Below are 22,371 nucleotides of genomic sequence, written 5' to 3'. Positions count from 1 at the left end.
TCTAGGATTCTAATCAAACATATTCTGCTCAGTAAGCCCTTCTGGGTCAATATATTTAAAACATTGACATGCCTCCCTCTACCCAACCATTCCTATCTTCCTTCCATGTTTAATTTTTTTTCTCTTCAGCATTTCCTATCACTTTCTAACATAGAACATGTTTTACTTACTGATTTTGTTTGCTGAGTCTCCAAGCTAGATTTTACACAACATAGAAGCATGTCTGTCATGTTCACTGCTCTATCTCTACCACCTAGAAGAGGGACTGGAATTGCTGAGTCAAAAAACAAATACATTTGCAATTCTAATGTAAAAGGCCAAACTGTCGTCTGAAAATACTACTACTATTAACCGCTACTAACTACTACTACTAAAATACTACTACAAACAGCTACTTCTTATTCCGGCCAAGATAGGGCACCGAAACTAGTTTTACTCATTTAGCCTGAAACAAGTAAAAACAAAACTAAACTAAACTAAAGTAGGAAAAATACATGCAACAGTAGTTTTAAAGGCATTGGAAATCCAGCAGTGAAGGACAGTGAATGCTGAGAGACAGAAAAAAACAAATGAGGTTAGCCCTATGAGTGTCCCAGCTTAGAGTTTTGCAGGACTCAGTGCAGGAAGGGGAACCCAGGTGGAACCCAGTAGTATCCCTACGTTGAGAAGATTGAGTTGGGAGTATGGGAAAGGCAAGGAAGTGAGAATTTGCAAGGCAAAGTGCCAGAGAGAAGATTTTGTACACTGAAGTATTCAAAATATTGCTGAGAAATATTAAGAAAATCTAGATAAACAGAGATATATTTTGTTTGCAGGTATAAAGACTCAATAGTGTTAAGATGTAAATTCTTACAAAATTGATCTACAGATTGAACACAACCCAAATACCAGTAAGCTTGTATGTAAACATTGACAAGCTGATTCAAAAATGTATAAGGACACGCAAGGAACCTAGAATAGTCAAAACAATCTTGAAAAAGAAAAACCAACTTGGAAGGCTAACATTACCTGACTTCAAGTCGTATTATAAAGCTACAGCAATTAAGACAGTGTGACACTGGTGTCAAGATAGGTGAGTAGATCAATGGAACATAATAGAAAGCCCAGAAATAGACCCACACCTATACAGATAAATTTATTTATTTATTTTACAAAGGCAATTCAGTGGAGAAAGGACAGCAATGGTACTGGAACAATGTGATATACATAGGCAAAAAAGGAACTTCACATCTCATACCACAGAAGAAAACTAACTCAGAATGGGCTATAATCAAATTTAAAAGCTGAAACTATAAAATTCCGAGGAGAAAAATCTTTGTAATCTTAGGTTAGGCAAAGATTTCTTAGATACAATGATTCATAAAAAAAAGAAATCAATAAACTGAACATCAAATTTAAAAACTTATGATTTTCTAAAAGATGCTGTTAAGAATGAAAAGAAAAACCACAGCCTGAGTTAAAATATTTGTATATCATATGTCTGATAAAGACCTTGTATTATACATATATATATATATATATATAAAATATAAAGAACTCCCAAAACTCAATAACTCAATAATAGGAAAACAAGTAAATCAGTTTTTAAAGAATAAGCAAAATATTTGAATAGACACTTTACCAAAGAAAACATACAAATGGCAAACATAAAAAAATGTTCAACATCATTAGGTCAATAGGGAAATGCATGTTAAAACCATGATGTGATACCACTGAACACCTATTAGAATGGTTGAAATTTTTTAAAGACTGACCATACCACATGTTGAAAAGAATATGGAGGAACTGGAACTTTCATTGCTGATGGGAATGTAAAATCAGACAATGTCGTAGTGAATTAAAAAAAAAACAACCACCCAATGAAATAGATCATCTGAATAGTCCTATAACTATTAAAAATTTTTAATTCATAGTTTTAAAACTTCCAAAGAAGAAATCTCTAGACCCAGATAGTTTAACTGGAGGATTCCACCAAACATTTACAGAATTATGAACATGAATTTTACAGTCTCTTCCAGAAAGTACGATGATACAATTACTTAAGAAAGACATTTTACATTTTCTTTAACAATTAAATGTATAATTACTATGTGACTCAGTCATTTCTACTCCTTCATGTTTACTCAAGAAAAAAGAAAACATAAGTCATACAGACTGTACACTAATGTTTGCAGCAGATCCAAACTGGAAACAACCCAAATGTCCATTAACTAGTGAATAGACAACTAAATTTTGGTATATATGATGGAATACTACTCAGTAATAAAAAGGAATGAACTATTGACTCATTATAACAACTTAAATTCATCTCAGAATAATTATGCTGAATCAAAGAAGGCAGACCAAAAAAAAAGTATATACTGCATTATTCCATTTATACAAAACTTTAGAAAACACAAATTATACTGACAGAACTGATTAGTGGCTGCCTTAGGTGAAGAGTATAGTGTAGGAGTGGGTTGGAGAGGGGAGGATTTTGAAGCGAAAAGCCATTGAAAAGGACATACGAAGGAAAAGAAAATGAAATAGCTTGTGAACATAAAAATCAACTTCACTAATAATTATAAAACTACAATTCAAACAAGATATCACATTTTGCCTATTAGACTGATAAATTAAGAAAAATCGATATTGTCCTAAACTAACAAAGAAGTGGGTAAAAACAGTCACCTTTACAAGCTGTTATTGGGAGGGTGATTTGGTTTAGCCATATTGGGGGTCAATCTGGTAGTAGCAATCATGATTTTAAATAGGTATGCACTCTGATCTCCCTACGTTTAGAACCCCTATTGAGCAGAAATCCTGACACATACACTCACTGATATCTATGCAAGTGCTATGTATCATAAAAAAAAAAACTACATAAATACCTATTAACATGGGAAAGTTACATAAATTGTGGTTCACTCACTGAGGAATATTACACAACTGTTAAAAGGCAGTGATGTAGATTGTAAGAACTGAGGTGGAAAGATTAAATATTTTAAAGTAGTTTATGAAATAGTATATATAGTATGGTGTCATTATTCAAAAATAGCTTTGTGTGTTTATGAATGTACTGTCCTTTGTCATTTATAATTGCAAAGAAAAGAGTCTAGAAGCACACACATTAAATTGTTAACAATCACAATCATAACCTCTAGGAAAGTGAATAGGATTACAGAGGAATGTCAAAAGATACATTCCTGTTTTAGTCTACATACTTCTATGTTATTTAAATTTTTGTGCTGAATTTTAAGTTTAGTTTGATTTTTTAAAACATAATAAAAATGAAAACAAGGACATCCCTCTAAAATATTTTTTATTGTTGTTTAAGAAAGAACCTAAATTGTAGGGATCTAACATACATGAGTTCAAACCTCAGCTCTATCACTTATGGCCTCTGCCATGTTAGGTAAGTCATTTAACCTCTCTGAGCCTCAGTTGTCTAATTTGCCAAAAGAAGATCATGTCTATGAGTATAGTTGTCATGATCAACTGATAAATGTACATGAGTATTTGTCTAGCTGAAACCCCCCTTCTCTCTCTCTCTCACTCCAGTGCCCTTCCATTTGGTTTGGAACAGAACCTCTTAACTGGGGGCAATTCTATTTCCCAGGGGAAATTTCATGACATCTGTGGAAATATTTATTGTCACAACTGTGGAAAGGGGGTTGGCATCTAGTGGGGAGAGGCAAGGAATCCTGCTAAACATCCAACAACACCCAGGGAAGTCCCCACAACAATTATTGACCCAAAATGTCAAAATAATACCAAGGCTGAAAAAATGTTGGTCTAGAATAATGAAGAGTAATAAATGAGAATATACTTACTTAATGCAGATGGGATTCAAGAACATTTAAACCTGAACTGAATTTCTAAAACACATTTTGAAAACAGAAAACAGAATACATATTTATTATGTTTATAGGCATCCATCCATGCATCTGTCCATCCAGCAATCTCTTCTGATTGAACCCAAGTGAGTGTTCTTAATGGAGATAAATGCATCATATATTATTTCCCCTTGCTCAGTTAGAAGACATCCTTGCTGAGGCATTCATAATCACCTCATACTTTAGAGAAAAGGGAGGTCATTAGAAGTAAACTTTGACTGGGCGCGGTGGCTCATGTCTGTAATCCCAGCACTTTGGGAGGCTGAGGCAGGCGGATCCCTTGAGGCCAGGAGTTCAAGACAAGCCTGGCCAACATGGTGAAACCCTAGCTCTACTAAAAGCACAAAAATTAGTCAGGTGTGGTGGAGCATGCCTGTAATCCCAGCTACTCAGGAGGCTGAGGCAGGAGAATTGCTTAAACTCGGAAGGTGGAGGTTGCAGTGAGCCAAGATTGTACCACTGCACTCCATCCTGGACAACACAGCAAGACTGTCTCTAAATAAATAAATAAGTAAGTAAGTAAGTAAGTAAGTAAGTAAGTAAGTAAATAAACAACTTCAACTTTCTGTCCCTATACTGACAAACTCATTGACATCCACACTTATAAACTCACTTTATCTCCTCCTCACTTTCTAAGGAGAATGCCTCTAACCTATGCTCTGGATCCCATCTCATCTCTTCCTGTTTCTCAGGGACCTTCCTCCATCATTCATCTCCTTTCTTACAATACTGTTTCTCAAAAGCGTTTAAACAAACTTAAGTCTCTCCTGTCTGAACCCAACTACTCCCCACTGCCATCACACTCATTTTCTTCTACACTTTCCAGACAGTTAAGTCTCCATTTCTTCATCCTCCAGTTGATCCTCAACCTTGTCTCTGCCCACATCACTCCTCTGTAACTGTTTTTACAATGATCACCACTGGCCTGCTAATTGTCAACTCCAACAGGTACTTTTCCATTTTTATTTTGACTGTGCTCCAACATTTAACACATTTAACCAATCCATTTCTTAAAATTCCTCTCTCTTTACCTTTCTGCTTCTCTGAACACTGTTGTCTCTTTCACTGGCTCTGAAATTTGATGTTCTCCAGGATTGTGTCCTCAGCCTTCTAATAATCTCACTTGTCTGCACTCATTCGCTTTCTCAACCATGTCATCCACTCACATGGCTTGCACTACCAAGTTTCTCTACAGGTTTCTATACCAATATATCTAACTGACTGCACAATGTTGCTTTCTGGATATCCCAGAGGTATCTCAAATTCAACATTTCTAGAATTAAACACATTCGCCCCTTAAAATTTTGTATTACCTAAAACAATGCCAATGTCCAAGCCAGAAATCTGGACATTATTATCTTAAAACCCTCCCCCTCTCTCACATCCCACATCCATTTAGTCACCAAGTTCTATCAATTATACTTCCTTAATGTCTCTCTAATCTATCCCCTCTGCTCACTACCACTGACTCGGTTGAGTCTCATCATGTCTCTCTATGACTATAATAGTCTCCTAATCGTTCCTTCTGTCTGCAGTCACTCCTGCCTTTAATCTGTCTACCCGAGTGCAGAGAGAGTGATCTTTCTCAACTCTAATCTAATTGTGTTACTCCACTGCTTAAAATATTTCAATGACTCTTCACTGTCTTCGGGACAAAGGCCAAATTCCTTAGTTAGCACACAAAGTACTCAATAATCTGGCCAGAGCCTGAAATCTCCAGCCCCATCTTCCACTATTCCCCTACATTCACCCTCCACTATAGCCATGCTGAATTATTAAAGTTCTTTAGTCTCTTAGTTATTTAGTTCTCTGGTTTTTTTTTTAATAGAACTTAATTCCTCTGGTGTCTCATTCCTGTATGTATCCAGAGCGATCTATACACAGAACACTTTCACTCTTACCCTTTATGGCAGAGACTGCTAATTGCTTACTGGTGTCCACCTTCCCCTTCTTACTTTTACTAATGGAAGTCACTGAATGGTAGCTGGGCACCCATGCCTACCTCTCTTAGTCTCCCTTGCAGCTAGGTAAGGACATGTGATTATGTTTTAGATAACAGAATACAAGTAGAACTAATGCATGAAAGTCTCTGGGTCATGCTTTTATGAAGAAGCTGTCTGTATTACATTCTGTCTTTTTTCCCTTTCTCTCTGGCTAGTAATTGGGGGCAAATGGAATAGCTATCTAGGATCAAGAAACTGAAGCCAAGTGGTGAGGATGGCAAAAGTATGCCATTGATCTTGGACTATTCACTGCTAAACTTTTATGTGAGAGAAAAATGTACTCCTCTCCATCATATTTCAGCCAAATAATTTGCAGTCCTCTGTTACAGGAGGACTTTTCTTACAGAAGGTTAGCCTATACCTTAATTAATCTACTCTTCTGACTTTCAGGACTCACATCATGCATTACCCACTGTATGAAGACTTCTTTGATTCCCAATAGAGAGGTAAGTTCCCTTTCCATGGGCTCCCACAGCATCCAATGCACATCTTCACCACAGTCTTTATTACACTGCATCCTGAGTGTTAGTTGGTTCCGGATACCCCCCAGTCCCATAACTTTTCTGACAGCAGAGATTTTTTTCCTGATTCATCTCTAGAGGCTAGGGCTGAGTAGGGCATGAGGCAAGATAAAGCAGCTCAATGACAGTTTTTAAAATGAATGGATGAATTTTGGCTACCAGGCCCTTTAGAGCATATTAAATAATAGAACTTTTTTTTTCATTTATTCCTTCACCAACTATAATTGGGAAGACAGAGTACAAAGTAGAGGTCAAAGAGTCAGGACAGAGTCAGAGTTAGTTGTGTTGGAGCTTTGCTATGTAACCAGGGGCAAGAAATTTAAACTATATGAATCTCAAACTTGAAGCTCAGTTTGCATTTTGCAAATGTCAGCTGCAAAATGAGAATAGTGATACCATCTACCTCATAGGGTTGTTGTGATGGTTGAATAAGGTAACATACAGGCATACCTAGGAGATAGTGTGGATTTGGTTCCAGACCACCAGAATAAAATATGTATCACAGTAAACTGACCCACACAATTTTTCTGGTTTCACGGTGCTTATACTATACTGTAGTCTAGTAAGTGTGCAATAGCATGATTCCTAAAAATACATCCCTTCATTAAAATAATTTATTGCTAAAAAATGCTGACAATCATCTGAGCCTTCAGTAAATCATACCCTTTTTTGCTGGTGGAGGGTCTTGCCTCTATGTTGATGACTGCTGATTGATCAGGATGGTGCTTACTGAAGGCTAGAGTGGCTATGGCAATTTCTTAAAAGAAGACAACAATGAAGTTAGCTGCATCAATTGACTCTTCATTTCACAAAAAGTTTCTCTGTAGCATGCCATGCTGTTTGATAGCATTTTACTCTCAGAACTTCTTTCAAAATTGGAGTCGCTCCTCTCAAACTCTGCCACCGCTTTAGTAAACCAAGTTTATGCAATATTCTAAATCCTTGGTTATCATTTCCACAACGTTCACAGCATCTTCACCAGGAGTAGATTCCACCTCAAGAAAGCATTTTCTTTGCTCATCCATAAAAAGCAGCTTCTCATCCATTGAACTTTTATTCTGAGATGGCAGCAATTCAGTCACGTCTTCAGGCTCCGCTTCTAATTCTAGTTCTCTTGCTATTTCTACCACATCTACAGTTACTTCCTCCATTGAAGGCTTAAGCCCCTCAAAGTCAGCCGTGAGGGTTGAAATTAACTTTTTCAAACCTCTGTTACTTTGTTGATATTCTGACCTCCTCTCATAAATTATTAATATTTTTAATGACATCTAGATTGGTGAATGCTTTCCAGAAAGTTTTAAATTTACTTTGCCCAGATTCATCAGAGGAATCACTATCTATGGGATCTAAAGCTTGATGAAATCTATTTCTTAAATAATAGGACTTGAAAGTTGAATTTATTCCTTGATTCATGGGCTGCAGAATGGATGTTGTATTAGTAGGCATGGAAACAACATTCATTAATCTCCTTGCACATCTCCATCAGAGGTGCTGGGTGATTAGTACGTTGTTAGTGGGCAGTGATATTTTGAAGGAGAGTTTTTCTTTTGAGCAGTAGGTCTCAAGAGTGGGCTTAAAATATTCAGTAAAACATGCTGTAGACAGATGTATTGTCATTCAGGCTTTGTTGTTCCATACATGGAGCATGGGCAGAGTAGATTTTGCATAATCCTTAAGGGCCCTAGGATTTACAGAATGGTCAATTGGCCTTGGCTTCATCAGCTGCATTAGCCCTTAATGAAAAGAGTCCTGTGTAACTTTGAACCCAGGCATTGACTTCGTTGCAGCTATGCTATGAAAGTTCTACATGGCATCTTCTTCCAATAGAAGGCTATTTCATGTACATTGAAAATGTGTTTTTTAGTGTTGCCACCTTCATCAATGATCTTAGCTGCATTTTCTGGATAACTTGGTACAGCTTTTACATCAGCACTTGTCGCTTCACCTTGCACTTTCATGTCATGGAACTGGTTTATTTCCTTAAACGTCATGAACCAACCTCTGCTAGTCTCAAACTTTTCTTTTGCAGCTTCCTTACTTCCTCAGCCTTCACAGAATTGAAGAGTTACAGCCTTCCTGTGGATTAGGCTTTGGCTTAAGGGAATGTTGTGGCTGGTTTGATTTTCTACCCAGACCACTAAAAGTGTCTCCCTATGAGCAATAAGGCTATTTTGGTTTCTTATCATTTGTGTGTTCACTGGAGTAGCACTTTTAATTTTCTTCAAGAATTTTTCCTTTGTATTTACAACTTAGCTAACTGTTTGGCACAAGAGGCCTAGCTTTCAGCCTATCTCAGCTTTCAACATGCCTTCCTCACTAAGCTTAATCATTTCTAGCTTTTGAGTTAACATGAGAGACATGCAACTCCTACTTTCACTTGCATACTTAGAGGCCTTTGTTGGGTTTTTAATTGGCCTAATTCCAATTTTGTTGTGTCTCAGGAAATAGGGAAGCATGAGAGGGAGAGGGATGAGGAGCGGCTGGTCAGCAGAGCAGTCAGAACATACAACATTTATTCATTAAGTTTGCTATCTTGTCTGGGTGTAGTTCATGGAGCCACAAAACAATTACATAGTAACATCAAAGATCACTGACTGCATATCACCACAACAGATGTAAGAAGGAAAAAAACGCTTGAAATACTGCAAGAATTATCCTAATGTGACACAGAGACAAGAAGTGAGCCCATGTTGTTGGACAAATGGCTCTGATAGACTTGCTCGAAACAGGACTGCCACCAACATTCAAATTGTTTTTAAAAATGCAGTATTTGCAAAGGGCAATAAAGTAAAGCACAATAAAGCAAGGTATACCTGATGTAAAGAACCTAGCCTGGAACATACTGAGCACTCAATAAGTGGTAGTTATTGCAATTATTATGAACCCTAAAAAGAACTTAAACCTATGTTTCCTTAAAGACAGAGAAAACGCAAGACACACAAAGAAGTGGGGAGAGGGGAGGGAAAGAGGGGAGTGGGAGGAAGGGAGGGAGAGAGAGAGAAAGAGGGGGACAGGGAGAGGGAAAGGAGATTGATAGAGAAAGGGAGAGAGGAACAGAAAAATTTTCAGACTGAAGCAATAGGGAGTGAAGCAGTTATATGCTATGCAAATCAGGTGATATGAACTTAATGGCTCTTCAAGCTCTCTGTCAGATTAAATGATCTTATTTCCCTGCTCCAGTTATAAAAATTATTCACTTCTCATTGAAAAAAAAAAACCCTTCCTCACAGGTTGCTCTTCTTCAAGAAGCTACCCAGGTCTCAAGATAGATATGGGCTCACTGACTTCTAGGATTTATAAGGAGAGCTGACAATTCCACTTGGATAGGGTGTTGTCCACATGGCCTGTCTCCTGAAAGTATACTGAAAGGCTCATTGGTAAGGAGCTGTTTGAGAGCAGTTTTTCCAATGTGACAGTAGGCAGAACTCAGAGAAGGTGCTTGGTAGGCTTAAAACCATACTCTCTTTAAGTGAGAAAAGTCTAGAAAAGCAAAGGGGAAACTTCCTGTTGTGTGTCTTCTCTAAAATTAAAATGTGGCCTGAATAACCCCTACAGTCATCATGGATTGCAACATCCTTCCCAAAGCTGGCCTACAGATGCAAACATTCGAGCCAAGCTTTAATGTGGAAATATTGGCAATTGCTGTAGTAAGAAGAATCCACTTACCTCTTTTTCTGGTCTGTGGCCCTCCAAAGGCCTCACTTCAAAACTCTTTTTTAACAATGAGCATTAACCTGTGTGTTACTGCTATTCCCTTTGGGAAGACAAATGGAGCAGATTGTCATCCTTGCTCCCAGTCACTCTGGTTTCTTTGCTGTTCAACATGCCAAGCACATTGCTGCCTTGGGCCTTTGTACTAGGTTTTCCCTATTCATGGAATTGCTCTTCCCAGTGATATCTACCATACCTTGTACCCTTACTTTATTCAGTTCTCTGCCTAAATAACACATTAACAGAAGCCTTGTCTGACCATCTTCCATAAAGGAACAACCCACTACCTTGCTTTACTTTTTCTTCAGAGCACTTGCCACCACCTGATGTATTGTTTATAACCAGCAGAACATGAAGACCCACAAGAATTGGCCTTTGTTTTGTTTGTATCCCCAGAGCCTAGAACTTCGCCTGTCCATAGTAAGCATTTAGTAAGTATTTATTGAATGAAGGGGTGACATTGGTACCTTAAAAACAGGATTGTAAACTACAGATATAACTAGTGGAATTGGGAAGGGCAACTTGGGGAAAACTCCACAGTTTCTATTAAGAAAGGAGGAAGGAAAGAAAATATGGGCCCAAGATCTCTTAACTCACTGTTGGCAGTCCAATATTAATGAGAAAACTTTCAGAGCTGACAAAGGAGTTAGAATAGGTCCAAGGAAAGAAACCCAGCAAGCTCTACCTAATGCCCCAGTGGCTTCTTGTGTATCCATGAAAGGACTTATTCTAAGCAGGTTCTGAGAACGGAATAACAACCTACCCTTTTAAAATAGCAGAAATAAGAACAGGCATGGTGGCTCACTCCTGTAACCCCAGCACTTTGGGAGGCTGAGGCAGGAGGATCACATGAGGTCAGGAGTTCAAGACAAGCCTGGCCAAAACGGTGAAACCCCGTCTCTACCAAAAATACAAAAATTAGCTGGGAGTGGTGGTGCACACCCATAATCCTGGCTACTTGGGAGGCTGAGGCAGGAGAATCGCTTAAACCCCAGGAGGTGGAGACTACAGTGAGTTTAGATCATGTCACTGCACTCCAAACTGGGTGGCAGAAGCAGAGACCCTGTCTCAAAACAAACAAACAAACAAAGAACAAATCCTAAAGGAATAGGAAACTCATAGTATATGGGGATTTTCTAAAGGGTCAAATACCAGGTGACACAGGATGCAAAACCAGTTCCTATGCATCTCATGCAATCATTGTGAAAAGGTAGTAATAAGAGAAGGTGGAAATGGTGGTACTAGCTGCTTACCCAGAAGACTGACTAAAATGGCTTTGATGGAACAAACTTTTTCCAAGTTCAAGCCATAGGTCAGAGTTAGTTTTAATGGTCAACTCTTCTACAATGTTTACTACATGTCAGGCACATGTCTAAGTGTTGTATGTATATTAACTCATTTATTGATTGTTTATAAATTCCTTTCTCTGAACACAAATTCCTTTCTCTGCAAAGACAACTTGGGCTTGAAGGACATGATTGATCAACCAATGCATTAGGGTAACCACAAAATAAATCCCTCTTCCTGCCCCTTTCCACAGGATTAAGGGAGGAAAGAATAATTAAAAAGCTGAATGAATGGAAAGTTGAGAAAAATTATCACTAGAACTTGACAGGGTATAGGCCTTCATTTTTCCTCCTCTGGACACTGTAGTGGTTCTTCTGTAGCTGAAAAATTAAGTAGGAATTCCTAACTCATAGACAGACTAGATCAAGTCACTGGGGAGAAGACTAGAAAGAGGATGTGAGGCCAAAGGCTTGGCTGGGAATAAAGAATGTGCATTGTCCAAGGCCACCTGATAGTAAGAAGCAGGGCTATGATAGGAACCCAGAAGTGTCTGACTTCAAGGCTAACACTCTTTCCACTATAAACCATAGAAGGAAACATTTTAAGTTTAAAAATAATTCCTTGGGTAGAAACAGTATCAGGCAGAACTTATTTTCCCACCCTCCAAAACTCCAGAAAAAGGACAAACTGATTTGGCTTTCTGTGGACCGGTTAAGAACAATTAGGGTTTCATGGTCTTTGATAGTGACTTCAGAAAAATATCCCAGAAGGTGGCCAAAGTAGAGTCTGGGGGCAAACCAGTGCTTATTTGTTTTCTGAGCATATGGTTGGCACTAAGTGCCATTCTAAAGGCCTGGTCTAAGAGAACTCAATATCTGAGGAATATTATTTTGTTCTGATGGGCCTTGGCTGTTGTTTTGGGTTGTAGTCAGGAAGGAGCCCAACTCCTGGAATCCCTCTCCTGAAGACTTCTGGGAACTAAATCTGGATAATTTGCTGGGCTTTGAGACACTGCCAGGCAAGCAATCACCTCCATTGGGAAGAGGGTTAACAAACTGCTTGCCTGAGTTTGGTCACATATTAACCCCCTTACGGATTCTTCTCCGTCATGTCTTTAGGTGTGAAAGAGAAAAGAAATTTAATATAAGATGGTCATTTCCAATTGCCAAAGGCCAAGAGATCCAGACTCATTCTAACCCTTGGAAATCTTGCCAGAAATGAACAACTATCCAGATTCTTTCCAGATGTCGCTTCAGGGCTGCAAATATCAGATTGTACAAAAAAACATTTTGCCTTTCTATAAATCAAAGCTACAAGACTTGGCCCTGATGAATCCCAGCTTTCCAATTGAGTCTCCATTTACACTCTGGCTAAGGCTATGTTGAGCTTTCTGGGTTCTGGCTATATTAGCAAAAACCATACTCTTCACTACACTAGAAACAAAGGTGGCAACAGGGTCAAAAATAATGAGCTCTTAGCATTTGGCACAGACCACATTAAACATCAAGTGTGTCACCAAGTTTGCTTAGAGTATGTAGAGAACTTTGAAAGTATCACGTCTGTTGTTACCAACAGCCAGCTTTTTATAAAAGGGCTGTCACTAAGGCTGTCTTTGGTCTCAGAAACACATCGCCTTTAAGGCCTTTTTAGATGTAACATTCTAGAATCCTGTCTAGTCCTACTCATCCAATATACTTATGGGAAAATCGATGTCCAAAGAGGGGGACGTGACTTGCCCAAGGCCCCAAAGCTAGTAGATGGTAGAACTGAGACTAGAATCCAAGAGTTCTAATGCCCAATCAGGTGTCATTTCCCCTAAAAAACAGTACCTACTGCAGGAAATAGCTGTAGACTTCCACTGATTATATCTAACCAGTCTGTAATCCGTGTTCTAATTGTCTGTCCATTCCCCTTCCCAGTTGTCTCAGGAAAAAAATATCAAGGGAGAGAGAGAAGATAAAATCAGATCCTATTAAGGATATCTCTGTCTACTCAGCATGCATTGTGAGTTTTCTACTAAGAATGACATGGCAGATTCCAAGTGCAGCTTCTTTTTAGATCAACTTAAGATGCTTTTAGGTTGGGAAATCAAAGAGTTTCTCTATCATTTAATAACCATAAAGAACGGTATAAGGGCTTCTAAGAAAAGCCCCTTTTGACTACAAAGACTTAGTAGATACCAAGGTATTAATAAAAGTATTAGGAGGGAATGCCACCATAAAGACAGAGCTCATCTCCTGTCAATACAGCAAAGGGGTAGTGGTATAGGGCATGGGCAAGGACTAAAATTTAGTGGCCAATGTACTATGTACAAAGTACTTGAAACATTTATCTCATTGACTCCTCCCAGCAACTCTATGAAGTAGGTCTAATTATTAGTATCATTTTTTTTTAAATGAGGGAAACAAGGCTCAGGGGGGTAAACTGGCTTGTTTAGATGACCACCCAGCTAGTAAAGGATAAAGTTGAGATGTAGTCCCTGGGCTGTCTAGTTTAAAGCTATTTTTCCATTCTTTCCATTATTCTCACCTCTAAGAATATCTGAAGAGCTTACAGAGGTGGCCTGGACATTTTCAGAGTTCTTGGTAAGAAGTCTTAATCTAAGAAAGTGGCAATGACCCAGCTTTCAGTCTCTAAATCTCAGAGCAAAGAAAAAGTTCGCCCGATCTCTCATTGCTCCTCCATTGATTCCTGTTCTCTCAAATAGGAATTGGCCTATCACCAGACTGCTGAAGCTCAGTCTGCTTTAAGTCTAGCTGCCAAAGTACACCTATTTGGCCCTCTGGCACACTGGCCCCAGTCTTACTGTATTATCTAGACTCTGGTGTTCCAACCTGAGACCTCAGGCCACTCAAAGGAGAACAGCAAAGGAAAAAATATATGATACAAGAAAATCGCTGGCCATTGAGGGGAATGGACAATATGACCTTGGAGATATTTTCAAATTCTCAAAAATCTCTGATTCTATATTCTCCGCCACCCACACACACTAGAGGCCTCCAAAAAGAAAATAAAAACAGATATTTGATTTTGATAGTCCATACAAACCTAACCTCTGTAGACCTCAGTTTACCTGTAAGTAAATACTACATAAAGTTGTGAGAAATCGAGGAGATGCTTTGTGTCAAATGTATAGCACCATGTCTGACACATAGCAAGCTGCCAAAAAATGCTATCATTTTTACTGTGATAATTATTATTACAGCCCCAGCTAGAGACAGAAAAAGGGAAGGAGTGGTATTTTCACCTCATTCTGAATCACTGGCATAATGCTTAGGATGACCAGAATCAAAAGGGGAATCTTTTCTGCTCTCTGAACATGGGGGCAAACCTCAGCTCACAACTACATCTTACATTTATCATCCTATCTCATTGGGTTTGGACATGCTTATTCACCTCAAACAGGGCCTGACTTCACTTCAAAGCTATAAATAACTGGGCATTTGAAGAATGTGTGAAGATCTCCACTTAGCCAAGGTGGAAAATTTGAAGCTACGTTTTCAAAGATTCATTGCAACTAATAAATACATCTGAAATCTCCCAATCTTAGTAATTCTCTGCTCAAAGATATTTTTTCTCCAGGTTACATTTTGATCTTAATATTCATACTTAAAGATATTTTTTCTCCAGATTCAATTGAGAATGTTTGCCAAATTCCAAGCTAAATACATATTAGATTTACATGTACAGACTAATGAAAATATCCTTACATGTACAGATAATAAAAATGTTATTTTCAATAACTTTTAGCTTAACCTTATCATTTCAGAAATTAAATGTGAAGAAGTAGAGTCTTGGCTTCATTAGATTCTCTCTCTTTACACATACCAACACCCCCCCCCCCACCAAAGTGTGTGTGTGTGTGTGTGTGTTTGTGTGTGTGTATAGGTAGGTAGATATAGAGATACATTCTAAAATACAAATGTATAAAATATAAATCTATAAGTAAAATCTATAAAGTATAATTATATATTTACATTTACTTATATTTTAAAATATCTATCTATCTATCTATCTATCTATCTATCTATCTATCTATCTATCTATCTTATTCCAGAAATCAGTTGGAGGGACACATTCATCTGTTCTCTTACTACCCTCTGGTGGCAGACTGAAATTCACAAACACCACCTTTTTGAGAAAGGAGAGACAGACCAGGACTGGAAGGGTCTGTTTCCTCTAGGTTGCTAGATGGGTGCCTGAAAAGTATATAAATAAGACCCATTTCTTAACAGGGTCTCTTGTTTGCCTTCTCAAATCCATTACATTGCTACAACATGGGCTTTTTTCCTGGATTAGGTCTCATTTGGCCATTTGGGAACATAGGCAACACTGGAGTTCCCACAAACTCCACACTGAGAATAACTCCGCTTTTCTCCGGCCAGTTTACAGGAAGAACTGCTTTCAACCATCCATGTCTGCAGAAAAGACTATACCATTCAGTCTTCCATTTCCCTGAACCATATATCTTAAGCAGTAAGACTAAAATCCATTTTGACATACACTGATAATAGATTTTCTAATTATCTCAAAAAATAATCAACTATTCTCCCAGAAAACTATACTTAACACAGTGAGGCAAGATCCTTCCTGTATGATTAAAAAGCAGACGCCCACCCACTAAAAAGGAAAGACTGGAAATAAGGAGGGAACTCAGGAGTAGCTAGAACAGCTAAGTCAGCATCAATGATGCAAAGAAAAGCACAGCTCACATCTCAATAAAACTGGTCCCCCTTTCCCCGAGGGGCAGCCATAACCTGACAGACCTAAATTTAAGTCTCAGCTTTGCCACTTACTAGATTCAATGCCTCCATTTCCTAATTTCAGAAATGGAAATACAATCCATCATTCACAGAATTACAAAAAGGACTAAATGAACTAGAAATACATTGTCCCACACTGATTCCATGTTCACTGAATACAAATCTAAGCCTACAGGGGCAGAACCACTGCTTTCTAGCTCTTTGAGAGTGGTCTTGGGAGCAATAAAGGAGGAAAACGGCAGATGCCAGGTTGTGTAGGTGAGAAAATGAGTTTGCAAAACACAAGTTAGACAACTGGTAAAAGTTTGTGGCTGGTATCCGAGTTCTTTTATAAACTGGTTGGGAAGAACTGTGGGGGAGAGAGGATGTTCCAAACAGTAGACAAGCAGGAATGGAGCTGCAGAAATGCAAACCTGTTACCACTACTGTGGCATGCGAAAAGAGGCTTCATATAAAATGAAAAGCTTGGACCTGAAGGTCTTTAGGGTCCCTTTCCAGTTCTAAAATTCAATGGATCTACCCTACATTTTGTTCCCTTAGGTGAAATAGCTCTGTCCTCAAAACTAAATTGCTAAGATCTGCCTTCAGAGATGACCTCTCTCTTCCCCACTAATTCCTGGCAGCTCCCCAAAACAAAATGTTCAGAAAACAGAAGTCAACCTTCCTCTGTCAGTCCAAATTACCTCTGTGCCTCAAGCCAACAACATCAGGTTCAGGCACCCTGATACATACTGCTAAGTGAGATGGGAAGAAAGAGAACTTCAGAATAATTGGCAATGTTGTTCTCGGGAATCAGTGTAGAGATAGATCTTCTATTATTTACCTATTTTCCAACTTAGAAAAGAAAAAATTTAGAAAAGATCATTCAAGTTGTTAAAAAAAAATTTAAGAAAGACTTAGTAATAGATTCCTTTAAGCATCAATTCTTCTGATTCACTTACATTGTATTTACAGACCCTGGATGCTCTTAAAAGAGAGACTGAAAGAAAGGAATAACAAAGAAACTTAAAACCAATGTGTTTAAGCCCTTTTCTATTAAAGAGCAAGCGTAAATGGAAAAAAACACATTACTGAAATTATTATATATTTCAACTGAAAAATCTACCCCATTAACTGAACAACTTGGCAGGAACATATAATCCCTGATATGTGTGAAGCGGCATCAGCTCTCACACATATTATCTCTTTTAATCCCACAACCACCCTGTGAGGTTACACCTACATAAGGTCTAGAATTTCTGGAACATTTTCACCCACATATCATTCTGCTGTTTTTCAAAAAAGATAACTTGATAAGTATTTAATAAACTGGGATTTCATTTCATATCTCCATGTAAGATGTTTCCTTTGAAATAAATCCATAAATCAGAAAAGATCCTTGGTTACCATGTCTTTGTTTGGAAAACATGGTCAGCGTACATCCCTGGTATCACATAAACGTCAGAACTTCAACTACTTAACACATATTAACAGGTTACAAGGATGTGAAAACCTCACTTAACAGCTGACCACTAGTTAATAGAAATGCCCTCCTAGTATATCCTGGGAATAAGAGATAACTAGCATTTAATTGCTCTTCAAATCATGCCACATAATATGCTTTGGAATAGCAAAATCACACTTTTATGAACTAGAATGGGATTGAGGTCATTTGCCAACCAACACATTTTCTAATAAAATTTAAGTTGGCATTTGCCCCTAAAAAATGCATAGAATAGAAACAAAAAAATTATTTTGTTATACTAATGATGAGATGCTGTGTCACTCCTTTATCCACTTATAAATGAATTAGGACATTTAAAATGCAATGAATCATCATATAATGAATGTTCAGAATATGCTTCCAAGGCTCCCTACTGCCTTCAGGATAAAGACCAAACTCCTTAACCAAGCGTACAAGACCCATGATCTGACGACCAAATGCTAGGATTAGAAAATTATTTTCTATCAAAAATCTTCGCTATGTGGATGACCCTTCAGCAACTCTTGCCTCAAAGTTCCTTAGCTCTCTCATCTATAATGACCTTCACCTTCACTTACTTCAGGTACCCATTTGCAAGACACATAACAAAGATCTAGAGGTGGTAAAGTATACATTTGAACTGCCTGATTTCAAATTTGAGCTTCAACATTTACTTACTCCATGACCCTGGACAAGTCACTTAACTTCTCTGTACCTTGGTTTCTTCTTATGTGAAATGAGGTGTAAATGTGCTAATATATGTAAAATGCTTTAAATAATTTTTTTCAAACATTAATTAACATCCCTATAAAGGTTTTGTGTGGACATGTTTTCATTTCTTTGGGATAAATGCCCAGCAGTGTAAATGATGGATCCTAAAGAAGTGCATGTTTAGTTTTTAAGAAACTCCTAAACTGTTTTCTAGAGCAGTTGCCAAATTTTATATTCCTACCAGAAGTGTATGAGAGATCCAGTTCTTGTGTACCCTTGTCAGCAGTTGGTATTGTCACTATATATATTTTTAACGTTACCTATTCTAATAGGTGTGTAGAGATCTCTCATCATGGTCTTAATTTATATTTCCCTAATGGCTAGTGATCTTGAACATCTTTTCATATACTTAATTGTCATGCATACTTCATGTTCATGTCTTTTGCCCACTTTCTAATTAGATTGAATTTTTGTGCTGTTGAGCTTTGAGAGTTCTCTGTATAGTCTAGATATTAATCCTTTGTCTTCAGATATGTGGTTTGCAAATATTTTCTCCAAAACTCAGTAGCTGTTTTCCCATTTTATTAATAGGGTCATTCACAGAGCAAAACTTTTTAATTTTGATGAAGTCAATTTATCGATTTTTTTTCTTTAATGGATTGTGTTTTTGGTGTTATGTCTCCTCAATAAGTCCTAGGCTCTAACAGTTTTCTATATTATCTTCTAAAAGTTTTATAGTTTTATGATTTATATAAATGTATGATCCTTTTTGAGCTCATTTTTATATAAAATGAGAGGTTGAGGTTGAGGTTCACTTTCATTACCTGAAGAGCTGCAATTGCTCTAATACAATTCATTGAAATGACTACCCTCTCTCCCTTGAAATGTTTTTGTACCTTCATGAAAAATAATCAGGCCATACTCTGTATGGCTATTTGTGGATTCTCTATTCTGTTCTATTTGTTTATGTAAGAAGTAGACAAGAGGACTTACCAAATTACCTCTGCCAATTGTACACTGTCTTGATTATTGAAGCAATACAGTAAGCATTAATATTATTAATACCTACCTCCAGTTTATTCTTTTTCAAAATTGTATTAGCCCTTACAGTTCTTTTCCATTTCTACATACATGTTAGTATTATCTTGTCTTTATCTACAAAACATCTTGCTGGGATTTTCATATTGATTACCTTAAACTTATAGATTAATTTTTAAAGAATTGACATCTTAACCATGTTGAGTCTTCCACTCCATGAACACAGTATGTATCTCAATTTATCTAGATTTGCTTTGACTTCCTTCATATTCTCCACATTGCAGCCAGAATAAGCCTGTTAAGCCTAAATCAAATCCTGTTATTCCCGTGATCAAAGCCCCCCTTCTATCTTACTCAGGCAGAGCAAATCCAAAATTCTTCCAGTGGATTATAAGGCTCCACTACAGGATCTAGTATGTCCCTCTCCATTATCTCTTCAGGCCCATCTTTTCCTATTTCATCTTTTGCTTAATCCACTCTAGCTAGTCTGGCCTCCTTGTTGTACTGTGAATATGACAGGCACACTTCTGCCTCTGGGATTCTGCACATACCATTTCCTCGGCCTAGAATCCTGTCTCTCTGGATAGGTGAATGAATCATTCCTCTACTCCCTATCAATGTCTGCTGAAAGGTCATCTTCTCTGTGAGGCTCTCCTCATTTCCTTATTTTCTCCTTTCCTATCTGTATTTAAAATTGCAAAACCACTTTCCAACCCCTCCTATTTCCCTTCTCTGCTTTTCTCCTTAATGTTCATTATAATCTAAAATATTACATACTTTACTTCCTTTGAATACTGTTTGTTTACTCTTTTTGAATATAAACTCTATGAAGATGATATCTAGAGTTCCTAAAACAGTATATAGTATATAGTGGGTATATACTATATACTCTTTGGTATAAAGTGGGTACTCGACACACATTTGTTGGATGAATCAATCGATTTATCAATTTATCACATCTGGGCTCTAGAACAGGGGTCAGCAAATTAGAGCCCACAGGCCTGTTTCCCATTTTGTAAACAGAATTTTACTAGAACACATCCACAACCATCTGTTTACATATTGTCTACGGCTGTCTTCTCACTACAATGGCAAAGTTAAGTAGTTGTGACAGAGATCCATGGCCTGCAAAGGCTTAAGTATTTATTATATGGTCCTTTAAGGAAAAGCTTTCTGATCCCTGCTTTAGATTCACATAGTCAACTGCTCGCGAGGCATTGTTCTCTGGATGTCTTTCAGAAATCTCAAATGTGACCTGTCCCAAACTGAACTTTTCTCTATCTCCCTCAAACTTTCCCATTGTGAAATTCTTATATGTATGAAGTAGAGCCCCATTCACCGAGTCAGCCAAGTCAGAAAATCAGGATTCAGAAATCTCCCTCTCCCACATCCTTGGTGACTTCCAGTCACCAAGTCCTGCTGCTTTTGCCTTCCTGTCCTTCTTTACTGAATTATGCTTTTCCCTAGGATGGCACTAGCTGCTATGAAGCTTATACCCCAGTGTAGGGCCATCTGTTGCAAGTCTACAAGAATTTGTCAATAAATATTTGTCTTAACCTCATTCTGGGCATCATTTTCTGACTCTACCTTTGTTTTACCTTTTGTACTTGACCTGATTATAACGTACGATGCCTTATATTTTATGTGCAATATAAAATATGCTGCCATATATACTTTTGGAATGAGATGGGTTTCAAATAAGTATAAGTATTGATTTATTTTTAGTTTTGATGGAGTTCAGGACCTGCTATCCCAAAATATGGCACCTTGGCATTTGTGGAAACAGCAGAAGCAAGAAGGTTTCTCTGCCTTCTCCCCTTCTCCCCGGAGCAGGCCATAAAAGAATTCTCTGACCTTCCTCTAAAGTAGGTCATTCCAGAGGTACCCTCCCTATAACTGGAGGAAAAGAACATCCCTATCCTCGAAGACACAGAAACACCAAGAAGAATCTGAACAAACAAGCCTTGCTAAGATCCCCCTAAGTTTATTACCATTAGATCATATCCTTCTGTCTTCTAATTACTAATCTTCACAATGATCCATTTCATCAAACTTAGTATAAAAAATGCAAGAGTTTACCTGCTTCTTTGGGTCTTCATTTCTAAAGGCTCTTGTGTCATGTAAAACTTATTAAATAAATTTGTATACTTTTCTCTTGTTAATCAGTCTTTTGTTATAGGGGTCTCAGCCATGAAACTAGCAATGAGTGAGAACATAAATATCTTCTCCCCTACAGTTTCACTGTATATAGACTATTTTTATACTATCATTTTCCTATTTACCCATCTGTCTCCATACTATACATTGTTAACACCTTAAAGGCACAGACAGTGACTTTTTCTTCTTCATTACCCCCAGTATTTAGCATGGTGTCTGAAAGTAATATAGTTATAAGCTTGAGCAATGTTTGCTGAATGAATGAATTTCCCAGGGTAAGAGTTACCATTAAATGTCATTGTGTCATAATGGGATTTCCTTTCATTGTCAATGTGAGCCAAGGAGGAAGACACAGCACTAAAAGGCAGTTGGGGGAAAGTTTGGAAAAGAGGGAGTGAGAATAGAAAATGCATACCTTGCCAAAGTGCTCGATTAGTATTTCCACCACTATGTTCTGGAATTTGATGTTCATCATGGCGGCCACAGTGTCCTCCTGAGCTCTCATCAGGGTGGGCCCAAAGATCACTCCCATGTTGGAGGGGGTCATAAGATTCTCTTTGCTGTGCTCACACACACTGCCAGAAGAAAAGGGGCAAGATTAACAAAATTTGTTCCAGTATCCCCTTACAAACAAGACTGTGTTCGGTGCTATAGAGGGTAAGAGAAACTAAAAATTAGAAGGAAAGGAGCAGCCTAAAGTATGTATTAGAAGAAAAGATTACAAAGGAAACAATCAGCAAAGAATACAAGATAGTATAAAACTAGGAGTCAAAGTGGTTAGACATAGCTAACCTAGCTAACAGCACTGAAGGAATTAAGAGACAGGCGGGGATATGGAGAGGG

The 22,371-nt window shown here is 37.8% G+C and overlaps 1 protein-coding gene across 3 annotated transcripts in view; it reads right to left on the bottom strand.

Moving 5' to 3' along the window:
* The window catches only part of LOC105476688 (oligophrenin 1), a 368,226-nt gene that overhangs the window by 34,733 nt on the left and 311,122 nt on the right, over positions 1-22,371 (bottom strand). For all 3 annotated transcript variants that reach the window (XM_011732840.3, XM_011732841.3, XM_011732839.3), the window contains exon 19: positions 21,944-22,103. In XM_011732840.3, coding sequence (XP_011731142.1) covers positions 21,944-22,103 — 160 coding nt within the window. The remainder of the gene's footprint in view (positions 1-21,943; positions 22,104-22,371) is intronic.

Source organism: Macaca nemestrina, chromosome X (genome assembly GCF_043159975.1).
Source record: "Macaca nemestrina isolate mMacNem1 chromosome X, mMacNem.hap1, whole genome shotgun sequence".
Taxonomy (NCBI): domain Eukaryota; kingdom Metazoa; phylum Chordata; class Mammalia; order Primates; family Cercopithecidae; genus Macaca; species Macaca nemestrina.
This window is presented reverse-complemented; position numbering and strand designations above follow the sequence as displayed.